This window comes from Diabrotica virgifera, chromosome 1 (assembly GCF_917563875.1).
Source record: "Diabrotica virgifera virgifera chromosome 1, PGI_DIABVI_V3a".
NCBI classification, from domain to species: Eukaryota; Metazoa; Arthropoda; class Insecta; order Coleoptera; family Chrysomelidae; genus Diabrotica; species Diabrotica virgifera.
The window spans coordinates 185,097,326-185,110,285 of NC_065443.1; the positions used below are offsets into that span (position 1 = coordinate 185,097,326).

The following is a 12,960-nucleotide window of genomic DNA, read 5'->3' on the forward strand; positions in this document are numbered from 1 at the left end:
ATGAAGAGAGTTTATAATATTAGAATATAGAAATAATTAATATTCACATTCTAGGATCTCGCATTCTCTCTAGGGTAGACTATCTCAGATGATCATATCCATATCCGTGTGTATATTCATTCACATAAATTTTTTTAAAGATATTGTACTCACTCCCAAATTAGTCTTGACACAGAAGTAAATAACTTCATAGTATTTAAAGCTATTTCGAAACATGATATTAATCTGTATTTTTTGACTATACACTATTTTAATTAATTGATTGCCAATAATATGAACCTTAAATTATTTTCAGATCGGTTTATCAGTATTATCCATATGTCTCATAATTGGAACTTTAAGTCCTTGGATGCTAATACCGACTATAATAGTATTAGTAATATTTTATTTTATGAGGTTTATATTCTTGGAGACCAGCCGAGATGTCAAGAGAGTGGAATCGATCAGTAAGTACTGCTTTGAAATGAAATTATGAATCTACCTGTACTATAATATTACTTCACTATGATGACCATTGCGAAATGGGACAACACAGACTAACAAAATAATAAAAGTGCTAACAATAACTACCTACTAATTATACAGGGTGAGTCATGAGGAACTGTACATACTCCTACCTCGTACGGAGGCACCTATGGGGAATAACAAATGACCATTAAAAAGTGTCTGCTTTCATTGTTTAATAATATAGAGGGCAAGTTGTTAATTTTTACAGAAATTTGTATTCTTGATATAGTCCAGGAACCCAAGCTTTTCACCCCTCAATTTTTACAGAATGGATCGATTTGCGTGAAAATTTGAGAATAAGTAGTGGATGTTCCAAGGATCAAAATCTATATGATGCTGAAAGGCGCTTTTATTATGGGGGTGTTTGCCACCCCATCTCGGGGGTGGAAATTTTTTATTATATTTTGACAGCAAAAGTTGATAAAAACAATAATTCTAAGCAAAAAATGTTATATACATTTTTTTGATAAAACTAATAGTTTTCGATTTATTCGCTATCGAAAGTGTTCGTTTTATATGAAAAAAATCAATGTTCTTCTATAGTATACTCATTTACTATTCACTCAATTTTTGTCGTAGAAAAAAATTTTTCACACCAAGTTCTTAAGAATTAAATAACCTACAATTTCATATTTAAACATTTTTTCTTATCTTTGATGCTAATCTTTCTATTCTGAAGAAAATGGCATTTTTTACAAAACTACAAAAATTCTTTATTCGCTTTTAACTTCAGTTTTTTTAAAAACTAATCATTTTAAGCCAGTCAAACTTCTAGAATCTATTAATAATACACAAATAAAGAAGAATGAATAAGACCAATGACTAAAAACACCGCTAACTTACATTATTATGCTTACAATTGGATTTCTCCTTTTTTTTTCTCAAAAAAATATGTTGATTTTTTAACCGTAACTTTTTTATTTTGTATCTTAGAAAGTTTGGTATAAAAGAATTTTGTAGGTTTTTACAAGATCTACAAGCCTGTTAATACTAAATCTTATTAAAATTCTTAGTCACAAAAAGAGGTGACTTTGAAAGGGTTGGTAAAGGTGGTTTTTGCATGCTATTACAAGTTTTAATTGTCAATAGCTCACTTAATTTTTGTCATAGAAAAATTTTTTTCATACCAATTTCTGGGAAATTAAATTAGCTACAATTTAATATTTAAACATTTTTTCACATTTCTGATGCTAATCTTTCTATTCAGAAGAAATTGCCATTTTTCCAAACTACAAAAATTCGTTAATCGCTGTTAACTTCATTTTTTTTTAAACGAATCATTCTAAGTCGGTTAAATTTCTCGAACCTATTAATAATACATAAATAAATAAGACCAAATAAGGTCAATGACTAGTTTTAATTAGGGTGGTGATTACGGGGTTGCTTCCGACCACTTTTGCGCTGAAAAAAATAGGGACTGACATTCTTTTCATTATAAGTCACTTAATTTTTGAGCCAGAGACTTCTTTTTTATTTCCAGAGATAGATATTTTTAAATTCTTTAAATTATATTTAACAAGTTATTCTCGAAAAATGCATATTTTTCCCGTCTTATGACTTTGAAACTACAATATTTAACATTTGACAAAGGAGAGCTAACATATAATAAAGTATATCTTGCTTGCTGTTGGTTTTAAAGAAAATTAAAAAAGACGGTTTTGTTTATTTTTTCAAATAGTACATTTTTGTTAAGTAAGATTGTTTTGATAAAACGAAAACTTTTGGAATTATTAGCAGAAAACTGATTAAAAACATTGATTTTTCGATATAATACTAACATTTTCGATAGCGAATAAATCGAAAACTATTAATTTTATCAAAAAAATGTATAGAACATTTTTTGCTTAGAATGAACGTTTTTACCAACTTTTTGCGGTCAAAATATAATAAAAACTTTCCACCCCCAACAGGGGGTGCCAACCACCCCCATGGTAAAAGCGCCTTTTGGCATCATATAGATTTTGATCCTTGGACTATCCACTACTTATTTTCAAATTTTCAAGCAAATCGATCCATTCTGTAAAAATTGCGAGGTTTTGTCCTATTTCAAGCTTCATTACTTGGACTAATAATTTTTGAAAGGTAGGAGCGGTGTGTCCCAGCAAACAGACCGACGTGTTAAAGACGTGAATTTTGGGTACATTTGTCACCAATATACGTAAATTGCTTACGTGAATTTCACGTGAAAATTTCGTTGGAATGTCACATTGAAAATACGTCTTTAAATTACGTGAATAACTCTTCTTCAATAGACGTGTTATTTACCTTAAAAAGCAATAAAATATTCCGGGAAATTCACGTTGTAAACACGTGTTAATTAACGTATCTTTTAGGGAACGTACATATTAGTTTTCACGTGAAAGATACGTCCTCGGTTCACGTAAATAATTCGACCTTAATTAACTTATGATTCACGTAATTATTACCCTCATATAATATGATATAAATAAAACAAGCATAATATAAAGTATTAACAATGTATTTATTTAGTAGAATTTAGAGACTTTAAAAACATTTTCTTGTATAATTATTATACAAGATAATGCACCAAAAATGGTACCGACCTAAAGACACATTAAAAAATATGCAAACACAACACAGGTCAATTTTTATTTCGAGCAGGACACTTCTTGTTTTTTCTAATTGCACCATCGGCACTTCAACCCTCGAGCAGTGAGATAAACATTAATACGAAAGACATTATTATAAATAAACCCGCCTAAAATAAAACGAGGGAAAGAAAGCACCTCACGTTTCACTTTTAGTTGTGAGAACTGTGAGAAGCTGATAGCTGATTTTAGAGGTTATAACAGTCGATTATAAAAATCGATTATTTTTAAATTAAAGTTAGACTATTCTACTTACTTTAAATTAGTATTACATATTTTCTTTTTGTTTTTAAATTTCTTCTACTATTAACTAATTGGTCTTACTAACAATCTATTTCAATACCAAAATAATATAAAAAAAATAATCCGATCGAAACGTGTTATTCGATAAATCGATTAATTTAGTTTTCAAACCAACTATGTTAGTCACGTGATGGTATTTAAAGGTGGAGAAAGGCTTGGTAGTACGTCATCACCGCGCGCGATTTGAAAATTAAACTCAACATCATTTTAGCTCCTGTGATATTTTTAAAGAAAAAAATCAAGGTTGGATTGGAATAGTTATGATAAATGATCTTAAAAGCGAAATCATAAACTTTTTGTTTAAATATTATTGTTATTTTCATCTTTTACGTGAAATAAATCTAATTTTTCGACGTCCATAAAATACAGTGAGTAAAATTCAAGCCATACGTATTTAACCAACACCGTTGTAAAATTTTGTTTTCCAAAATATTTCTCAAAATTTAACCAAAGGAAGTTATTTCTGTTTCGTGATTATTACGTGAAATAAACGTACATTTGCAATGTAACCGACATTCACAAAAATTATAAAAAACATGTACTATATTCGTCATTATGATTTTATATTATTCTAATGACAAACATGTATAAAGGAATCACTAATATATAGGTGAATGATTTGGCACTGAAATACGTTTTTTCCCGTCATAAATCACCGAGTTACGTATTCGTTGAAATTTGCCGTAAATTTAACGTAATCATCACGTAACTGGGCTCAAGTCTGTTTGCTGGGGTCTCTTATTTTGGTCAATCGTTACACTATTACCACCCAATCAACTGATATATTCAAGCTAGAAAAAAAATCAGGTCCGGCTTTAAAAATTAGTTCGTTTTGGTCTTAGAAAAAATTTCACCCCGTATACGGTTTTTGAAAACTTTAATAATAATTTTACAAATTAGACAAATAAACAATTAAAATGGCATACCTATTTATTTTTTTCCCCACACGATTACTTAATTTTTTATAAAAAATCAAATTTGACTATGAATTAAAAGTTTGCTGAAGTGAACCATAGATTTAAAAAAAATACCTTTTCTTGCAAAACCTACTTTTCTTGAAGAAATATTTAATTTATACATAATATGTTTTAATACTTCCACAGCTTGTGCTATATGCTATACGTTTTAAATAATGAACCCTTTTAGCTAATTTCCAGAATTTCAAAAAGAACAGGTTATTTTGAGTAATATTAAAACATCGCCCTGTACAGTATTTGTATAGTGATTCATCGGTAGTGTCGTTTTATTGAATTCTCAGAATTTTATCTCAAAATGCAAAATACACTTAATTTATTTCTTAAATTAACGAAAACAACATACATATGTAGAACATTAAACATAAACGGATTTATTTACATGTTTAAGTAAATTTTTAAGAGGATAGGTACGTATTTTCGGTTGCAATGCTATTCAAATGGGGATTCATTTTTTTCGAATCCTGAGAAAAGTAATAAATATTTTTGAAAAATTTAAACGCAGAATGAAAGATTACGTTATTAGCGAGGGCCGAAAGTCCCTGAGAACTTCTATAATGTTTATTTTAATAAGTTACAGGGATGAAAAACTAAGAGAAAATTTAGTGTGATTTTTAATTTCAAATATCTCATTCAAAATAAACTTTTTATTTATTCTAAGGGACTTTCGGCCCTCGGCAATAATTTAGTCTTTCATTCTGCGTTTAAATTTTTCAAAAATATTTATTGTTTTTTTCAGGATTCGCAAAAATGAACACGATGTCCGTAGTAATATTTTCCAAATCTATCTTCGACTTACAACGCACTTAGTCGAATAGAATATTGTCAGTCAGACATTGACAATCAGTGACAATTTTATATATTTGACATGGCATCGGGAATAGTTTGAGTTGTTGATTAAGTAATATTGATATATATTGTTGTGTTCTTGATTATTGATATGAGATAATATTCTTATATGTCATTTAATTTAATCAATGCATTAATCATAATCTAATTAATTTACCAGATCACATATCAATATGTTTTCAATCTCAGGGCGAATTATAAAATTAATTACTTACTCTCGTGGCTTCTAAGTATTTCTCAATGGTTCCTAATCGGGATAGGAAAGAAAAGAGTAAAATAATACACACATATGGGTTACAATTATAATCAAATTATTGTTTATTTTATTTAAATGGCAATCACTGCTTAATATTTGCTAGATCTTATTATTCTTAAACATAACATTTACAAATGGGAATCTTATTTCCTTTTGGTTTCCAATTGAAAGTTTTTTTTAACATTTAACTATTAGGATTTATTAGCAACAATTCTATTTAAGTTTGATGAAGCTTTTCTGATATTATTTATTATGTTCTTCAATTTATAATGTGGTATTTAATACGAAAAACCCATACATTTATGTCCAAACAAATGAGACTGACCTTTTTCTGGTGAACTGAGAATGTCTTCACACAAGATCCGTTTCCTGCTATCCTTGGCTGCGATCAAAACCTCGTCCTGGCTTTCAGTAATGTTCTCCTTTGAAAACTAGCTCGTATAGCTCTCGTACCTGCTTCTGTCGTGATGCTGTATTCTACCTTTTTCGAAACTGCAATCAGCTACCGGGACACTCTTGGCTCAAGGAGGTTCTTTTACTCTCAACCTGGCCTACCTCTCGTTCCACGATAGATACTCCACACTCACGGAACTACACCGGCTTTCTCACTCTCCGTACACTACCGTCTACTACTGGACTTCACTTCTCGACAGCTCAAAACATTCTGATCTATCTTTTTCATTCATTCCCCTACTTTCTAAATATCCCTTCCAGATTCACAAATCAACCTTCCACCACCAACTCTCATTCGCAGTATTCCTCAAAACCAATTTTTAATCTTTCTAAATATGCTTAATGGATTTCCAAAAAAAATAGTTAATTCCCATTCTAAAATTACTTTCTACTATTTACAAAATTTAATGACCTATTATCTACTTCAACTGAGTCTTATTTAGCATAGGCTAATGATCGAACCTTCCGCGAACAACGATAATGACCTATTATGTATTTCAACTGAGTCTTATTTAGCATAGGCTAATGATCGAACCTTCCGCGAACAACGATAATGGTACGCGCCATTCACTTTGTTTATTCTCGGCGCATTGTCCCGAGTTTCGTAAGCTTCTTCTAATCACTTCTTAAAATTACATATAACAATTTGTTGTATACATGTTGTTCTAAATTTATATGCCCGTGGTTGAGAAAATTGAAAATATTTTATATTAAATTGAATTCTGTTTATAATTATCAAAATTTAATTTTCATGTCAAATAGAAATATAACAAATCCCCGCCTTGTATTCGATAAAATTTATCTGCATTTTTAAATAAATTTTCTCGAGGCAAAACCAACTCCCTGTATATTTCATTACTTTAATCTACGTCTTATACCCCTTCTTCTTGTATTACTCTAATTAGTCCCACCTGTAGAGTAATTGTTTCCTTATTTTCAGTGTCCTCATCCTGTGTTATAGTGTCGGCTATTATGTTGTCTTTCCCTTTTTCCCATATCAATCTTCTGTCTTTTTCCTCAGATTTTTCACATACTTTTACCGTGTATTCTGCATCCTCGTTTTCATATGCCTCCTCTTCAAATGCCACTGTTTCGATCATACCTTTTTCGCTTTCATTTGTTAGCTTTATTTCTTCTTCTCCTGAGCTCATCTCTTCTTTTGAGGAATCCCAGTTTTCTTTTACTTTTGATACTCTCAATTTTTCTTCTTCTGGGCTCAACTCTTCTTTTGAGGAGCCACAGGTTTCATTTTCTTTTGTCTTTTTCTGACTTTTTCTCCCTTTTCTTCTTTGTCCTTGCTTCGTTGCCAAATTCATTTCCACTGTTTGTTCTTTACCTGATTCGTCCGTATTTTGTTTCTCCTGTTCCTTGTCCTGTTCTTCTTCTTTTTCTTCTGTTAGATTCATCGTATTATTTTTAAAATCTATCACTACATGTTTTTCTGCCAATTCGTCAACTCCTACTATCATGTCATGTGACATGTTTGGCATTATTACACATTGTAGTGCATACATCTTCTTACCCAGTCGTACCATTACTCGTATGCCTTCATTTATAGTTGCCAATGTCCGTTTGTTTGCGCCCACTAAATTTACCCTAGGTATTTTGTAAATTAAATTTGTTAGGTTAACTTCTTCTATTAGTTTTCTGTTGACCAATGTTATTTCAGATCCAGTGTCTATCATAATTTTAATTGGTTTCTCGTTGATAAATCCATCCACAAATTTTAAATTAACTCCATTTTTCTTTTCGTTGTTTCCTGCCAATTTAATAAACTCCTTGGGGTTACAAAAGATTCCTGTTTGATTTTTGGTTTTTAGTGAGCGCCGTCGTGAAAAGACGCCGGTTGCTCATCGTTGTTTATATTTTCGTCATAATGTCTCTCTCCGTCATATTTATCTGTCTGGGTATTATTTACTTCTCTTCTATTTTCTCTTGGTCTGTCGGATCTGTTTCGGTTTTCTCGATATCCCTGTTCATTTTGTCTACCATTATTTCTGGTTTCTTGATTTGAGCGTGTGATGTTTCTACTCTGGTATTCTCGATTTCTGTCCTCATTCCATTGCCTATTTCTTTGTTCATAATTTCCTCTTCCGTTGTCTCTATTTTCGTTTTCCCTTCTGGGATTAAAATCTCGTCTTGTATAGTCCCTCCTATTTTGGTTTCTATCTCTGTAATCCTGTGTTTCTCGGGGCCTGTAATCTTCTCGCGACCTTCTTGATTTTCTTTCTCTTAAACGTGATTCTCTTATTTGTAGGAATTGGCATAAACTATCTATGTCTTTGTAGTTTTGCAATGTGATATGGTCTTCCAGCGTTTCTTCGAAATGTCTTGCAATCAGTTCGACTAATTGTTCCGATGAGTAATTATATTGTAAATGTATTGCGTTATAGTAAATTTGTAATGCATATGTCCTTTCTGATATACCCATCCTATCATTGTATTTCCCATTTTGCAATTCCTTGTTAATTTCCAATTGTTGGACTTTTCCCCAGAAATAATTCAAAAATTTTTGTTCAAATTGTTGCCAACTGTCAAATTCTTCTTCTTTGCAATCGAACCATAGGCTTGCTTCATATTTTAGATGGTTTCTGATAGTTTCTTTTGCTGTTTCGAAATTTCCGATGTGCTGTATTTTCTTTTTCAGGCTATTTATGAACGGCACTGGGTGTACTCTTCTTACATCCCCGCCAAACCTTATCTTCACGTCATCTGTGCTATGTATAACCATTTCTCTTCTTTCTCCTACATTTTGTTGAATATTGATTTCCGCAATCTTTCTTTCCATTTCTTCTCTGATTGCTTGAATAGCGTTTTCAAACTTGTTTTCCAAATTTTCTATTTCCTTTTTCTGGCAATTCGTTAGCTCCTTTATTTTATCTTGAATTTTCATTTCATACTTTTCTATTCGTTCCTCCATTTTCTTGTTGTTCTCTTCTATGGCTTGTTTTGTTTCCTTCTGATTTTCTTGCATTATTCTTTTTGTTTCATCCATTTTTTGATCCAATTTTTGTTGTGTTTCATCCATTTTTTGTTGTGTTTCATCCATTTTTTGTTGTGTTTCATCCATTTTTTGTTGTGTTTCATCCATTTTTTGATCCACTTTATCCATTTTCTTTGATGTTTCTTCCTGATTTTTATCCATTTTCCTTTTTGCTTCATCCATTGCTTGTTTTGTTTCTCTTTGATTGTCATCCAGTTTTTGTTGTGTTTCATCCATTTTCTGTTCCATTCTTTGTGACTGGAGTTGCATCATTTGTAATAATTTATCTATTCCTGATAATTCTTGCTGTTCTGATGCCATGATTGTCGTGTCTAAAATATCTTCTTGGTCTGAATTATTCTCTTGATTTGAATGTTCTTTTTGTTTTTTGTTGTCTTTGCTTTGGCTTCTTGTCACAGACATTTGTTTTCAAGAAGTACTGTCCCCGCCAAATATGAAATTTTACTAGTATGTTACCAAGACTATTTTTTCTCACCCAAATATTATAAATTGTCAATAAATATATCAAATGTAAATATCGTAAAAATAAAATATTAAATCAGTTATGTAAAATTTGTACCTAAAGAGATCTAAAATTTTATGTTATCAAATGTAAGTATCTCACTTTTTACCACAGGCATATAAATTTTCAAATACCGGCTTTACTCTTTCTATCCTTCAAATTTGCCACTAGAAATACTTTTCAATGCTTTCCACGTTGGACGACAGTTGTTGTGTTCTTGATTATTGATATGAGATAATATTCTTATATGTCATTTAATTTAATCAATGCATTAATCATAATCTAATTAATTTACCAGATCACATATCAATACGTTTTCAATCTCAGGGCGAATTATAAAATTAATTACTTACTCTCGTGGCTTCTAAGTATTTCTCAATGGTTCCTAATCGGGATAGGAAAGAAAAGAGTAAAATAACACACACATATGGGTTACAATTATAATCAAAATATTGTTTATTTTATTTAAATGGCAATCACTGCTTAATATTTGCTAGATCTTATTATTCTTAAACATAACATTTACAAATGGGAATCTTATTTCCTTTTGGTTTCCAATTGAAAGTTTTTTTTAACATTTAACTATTAGGATTTATTAGCAACAATTATATTTAAGTTTTATGAAGCTTTTCTGATATTATTTATTATGTTTTTCAATTTATAATGTGGTATTTAATACGAAAAACCCATACATTCATGTCCAAACAAATGAGACTGACCTTTTTCTGGTGAACTGAGAATGTCTTCACACAAGACCCGTTTCCTGCTATCCTTGGCTGCGATCAAAACCTCGTCCTGGCTTTCAGTAATGTTCTCCTTTGAAAACTAGCTCGTATAGCTCTCGTACCTGCTTCTGTCGTGATGCTGTATTCTACCTTTTTCGAAACTGCAATCAGCTACCGGGACACTCTTGGCTCAAGGAGGTTCTTTTACTCTCAACCTGGCCTACCTCTCGGTCCACGATAGATACTCCACACTCACGGAACTACACCGGCTTTCTCACTCTCCGTACACTACCGTCTACTACTGGACTTCACTTCTCGACAGCTCAAAACATTCTGATCTATCTTTTTCATTCATTCCCCTACTTTCTAAATATCCCTTCCAGATTCACAAATCAACCTTCCACCACCAACTCTCATTCGCAGTATTCCTCAAAACCAATTTTTAATCTTTCTAAATATGCTTAATGGATTTCCAAAAAAAAATAGTTAATTCCCATTCTAAAATTACTTTCTACTATTTACAAAATTTAATGACCTATTATCTACTTCAACTGAGTCTTATTTAGCATAGGCTAATGATCGAACCTTCCGCGAACAACGATAATGACCTATTATGTATTTCAACTGAGTCTTATTTAGCATAGGCTAATGATCGAACCTTCCGCGAACAACGATAATGGTACGCGCCATTCACTTTGTTTATTCTCGCCGCATTGTCCCGAGTTTCGTAAGCTTCTTCTAATCACTTCTTAAAATTACATATAACAATTTGTTGTATACAGGTTGTTCTAAATTTATATGCCCGTGGTTGAGAAAATTGAAAATATTTTATATTAAATTGAATTCTGTTTATAATTATCAAAATTTAATTTTCATGTCAAATAGAAATATAACAATATATATATATATTTATATCTATATATATATATATATATATATATATATATATATATATATATATAATTATTTATTATATATATATTATATATATAAATATATATATATATATATATATATATACGTCTTCATATCAAGGCGAGATCCGACTAAATCGAGGACAACCCGAGATCCACCAATAGGAAATTAATTATTGGAGTATATTGTTCATAAGTATCTTTATAATTAACATATTAATCATGGCACACTTAGAGGGGAAAAGATTTTTGTACTCAAAATTTTCTGATAAATTTACAGCGAAACGAGATCCGTAGCTGAAAAGTAAAGGGGAGGACTTATATACGAAATTTTAGATATTTACCGATCAACGCGAGATCACACACGGATGCCAGCTCTAAAGAGTATTAGTCGAGCGATTGGAGCTCGTGTTGTATTGTATATTTCCCACGATATAAAGATATATAGTGGGTGGAGTCAATGACGGCAGTAACAGCGTTGTCTCGAATTCTTTATGTAACTTTTAAGTAACGCTTCTTTTGTGTCTTTAACGTCTACGATTGACCTTTCAGAAAGTCCCTTAGTTTTGTTATATACATAAGGGTGTGAAAAAGAAAAAGAATACTTCACAAATAATAACCATTTAATAATGATAATTATTTGCAATACAATATTTTAAAACTATACATTAATATTCTTAAAAAACACTTACTACGAAACCAAAATGTAATTACTATATTCTTAAATAATACAAATTGTTACAAAATAATTATTTAAATGAGTGCTTTGTTTTAAAAATACATTACAAAAAATAAAAATTTTTATAAATATTATTAAAGTTTAAAAAATAAAATAACTCAATATAAGTAATTATTATTTGATAGTTAAAAAATGATTTTAAGTAAAATGATTTAAAAGATAAAAAGAAACACACATAATTTTCAGGGTCAACTCCTAATTGCATGAAAATTTGGATTCAGATTCTACCTATCCCCCACTTCAAAGTTGAATTTGTGCCGTTGATTGCTTTTATTTTGAGGGTGAAAAAATATACGTTTAAAATAAGTCCGGAAACAGATCTGACTAAGTTTAAACAACTTTTGTTCTATAGAGTTTTTTTATCTTAGGTACTAGGTTAATTCAGTAGTAGGTACTAGAGTCACTTGCGACTAAAAATATTTACTTTTCAACAAAAAGAAAACACGTTTTTCGGCGGTTTTTCGCGAATACTCAAAAAGTAAGTATTTTATCGAAAAAATATTCTTGGAAAAAATGTAGCATATAAAAAAAACGAAAAAATGGTATATTCTTAGTCTATAGAACCAGTAAAAGTAAATTTATAGCTCATAAAAAAGACGATCTTATCCTTCAAATTCCAAATCAAACATTTTAACGTGATACATAGTACCAAAAGATGAAGCTCTTTTCGGGGAAAAGCCATTAAAATTTTTTTAGTGTTTACAAAAAGCTTTATTATATTTTATAAAAGTTATATACGGGTAGGAAAGACAACGGAACGAATTTTCGAACGTTTAAACAGACGACATCCCAGATTTACCAATTTCTGGACAATTGATCCAAAGGCTGGATTCTAACAACGAAACAGTTGTGGATTTTCAAGTTTTCAATGAGAGTCAGAATGAAAAAACATTAGTGACCTCGAGTATGATGGTTTGGAGAATTTGGCTGGTTATATCTGCCATAAATTGAAGGACTCCAGTATTCAATCCGAAGATGTTTCAACGTACACGTGGGTTGATCATTTGAGTAAGTGTGGTTTATGTAAACCATCAGATACTCTCTTGTCATATATTAAGTAACTGGAGACAATTTTTCCTTCCACATGAATGGTGATTCCATTTTGGTAACTAAAAATTATTTAGA

At 30.7% G+C, this 12,960-nt stretch overlaps 1 protein-coding gene across 2 annotated transcripts in view; it reads left to right on the plus strand.

The window, feature by feature from the left end:
• The window catches only part of LOC126881687 (probable multidrug resistance-associated protein lethal(2)03659), a 463,648-nt gene that overhangs the window by 317,547 nt on the left and 133,141 nt on the right, over positions 1-12,960 (plus strand). For both annotated transcript variants that reach the window (XM_050646099.1, XM_050646105.1), the window contains one exon: positions 296-446. In XM_050646099.1, coding sequence (XP_050502056.1) covers positions 296-446 — 151 coding nt within the window. The remainder of the gene's footprint in view (positions 1-295; positions 447-12,960) is intronic.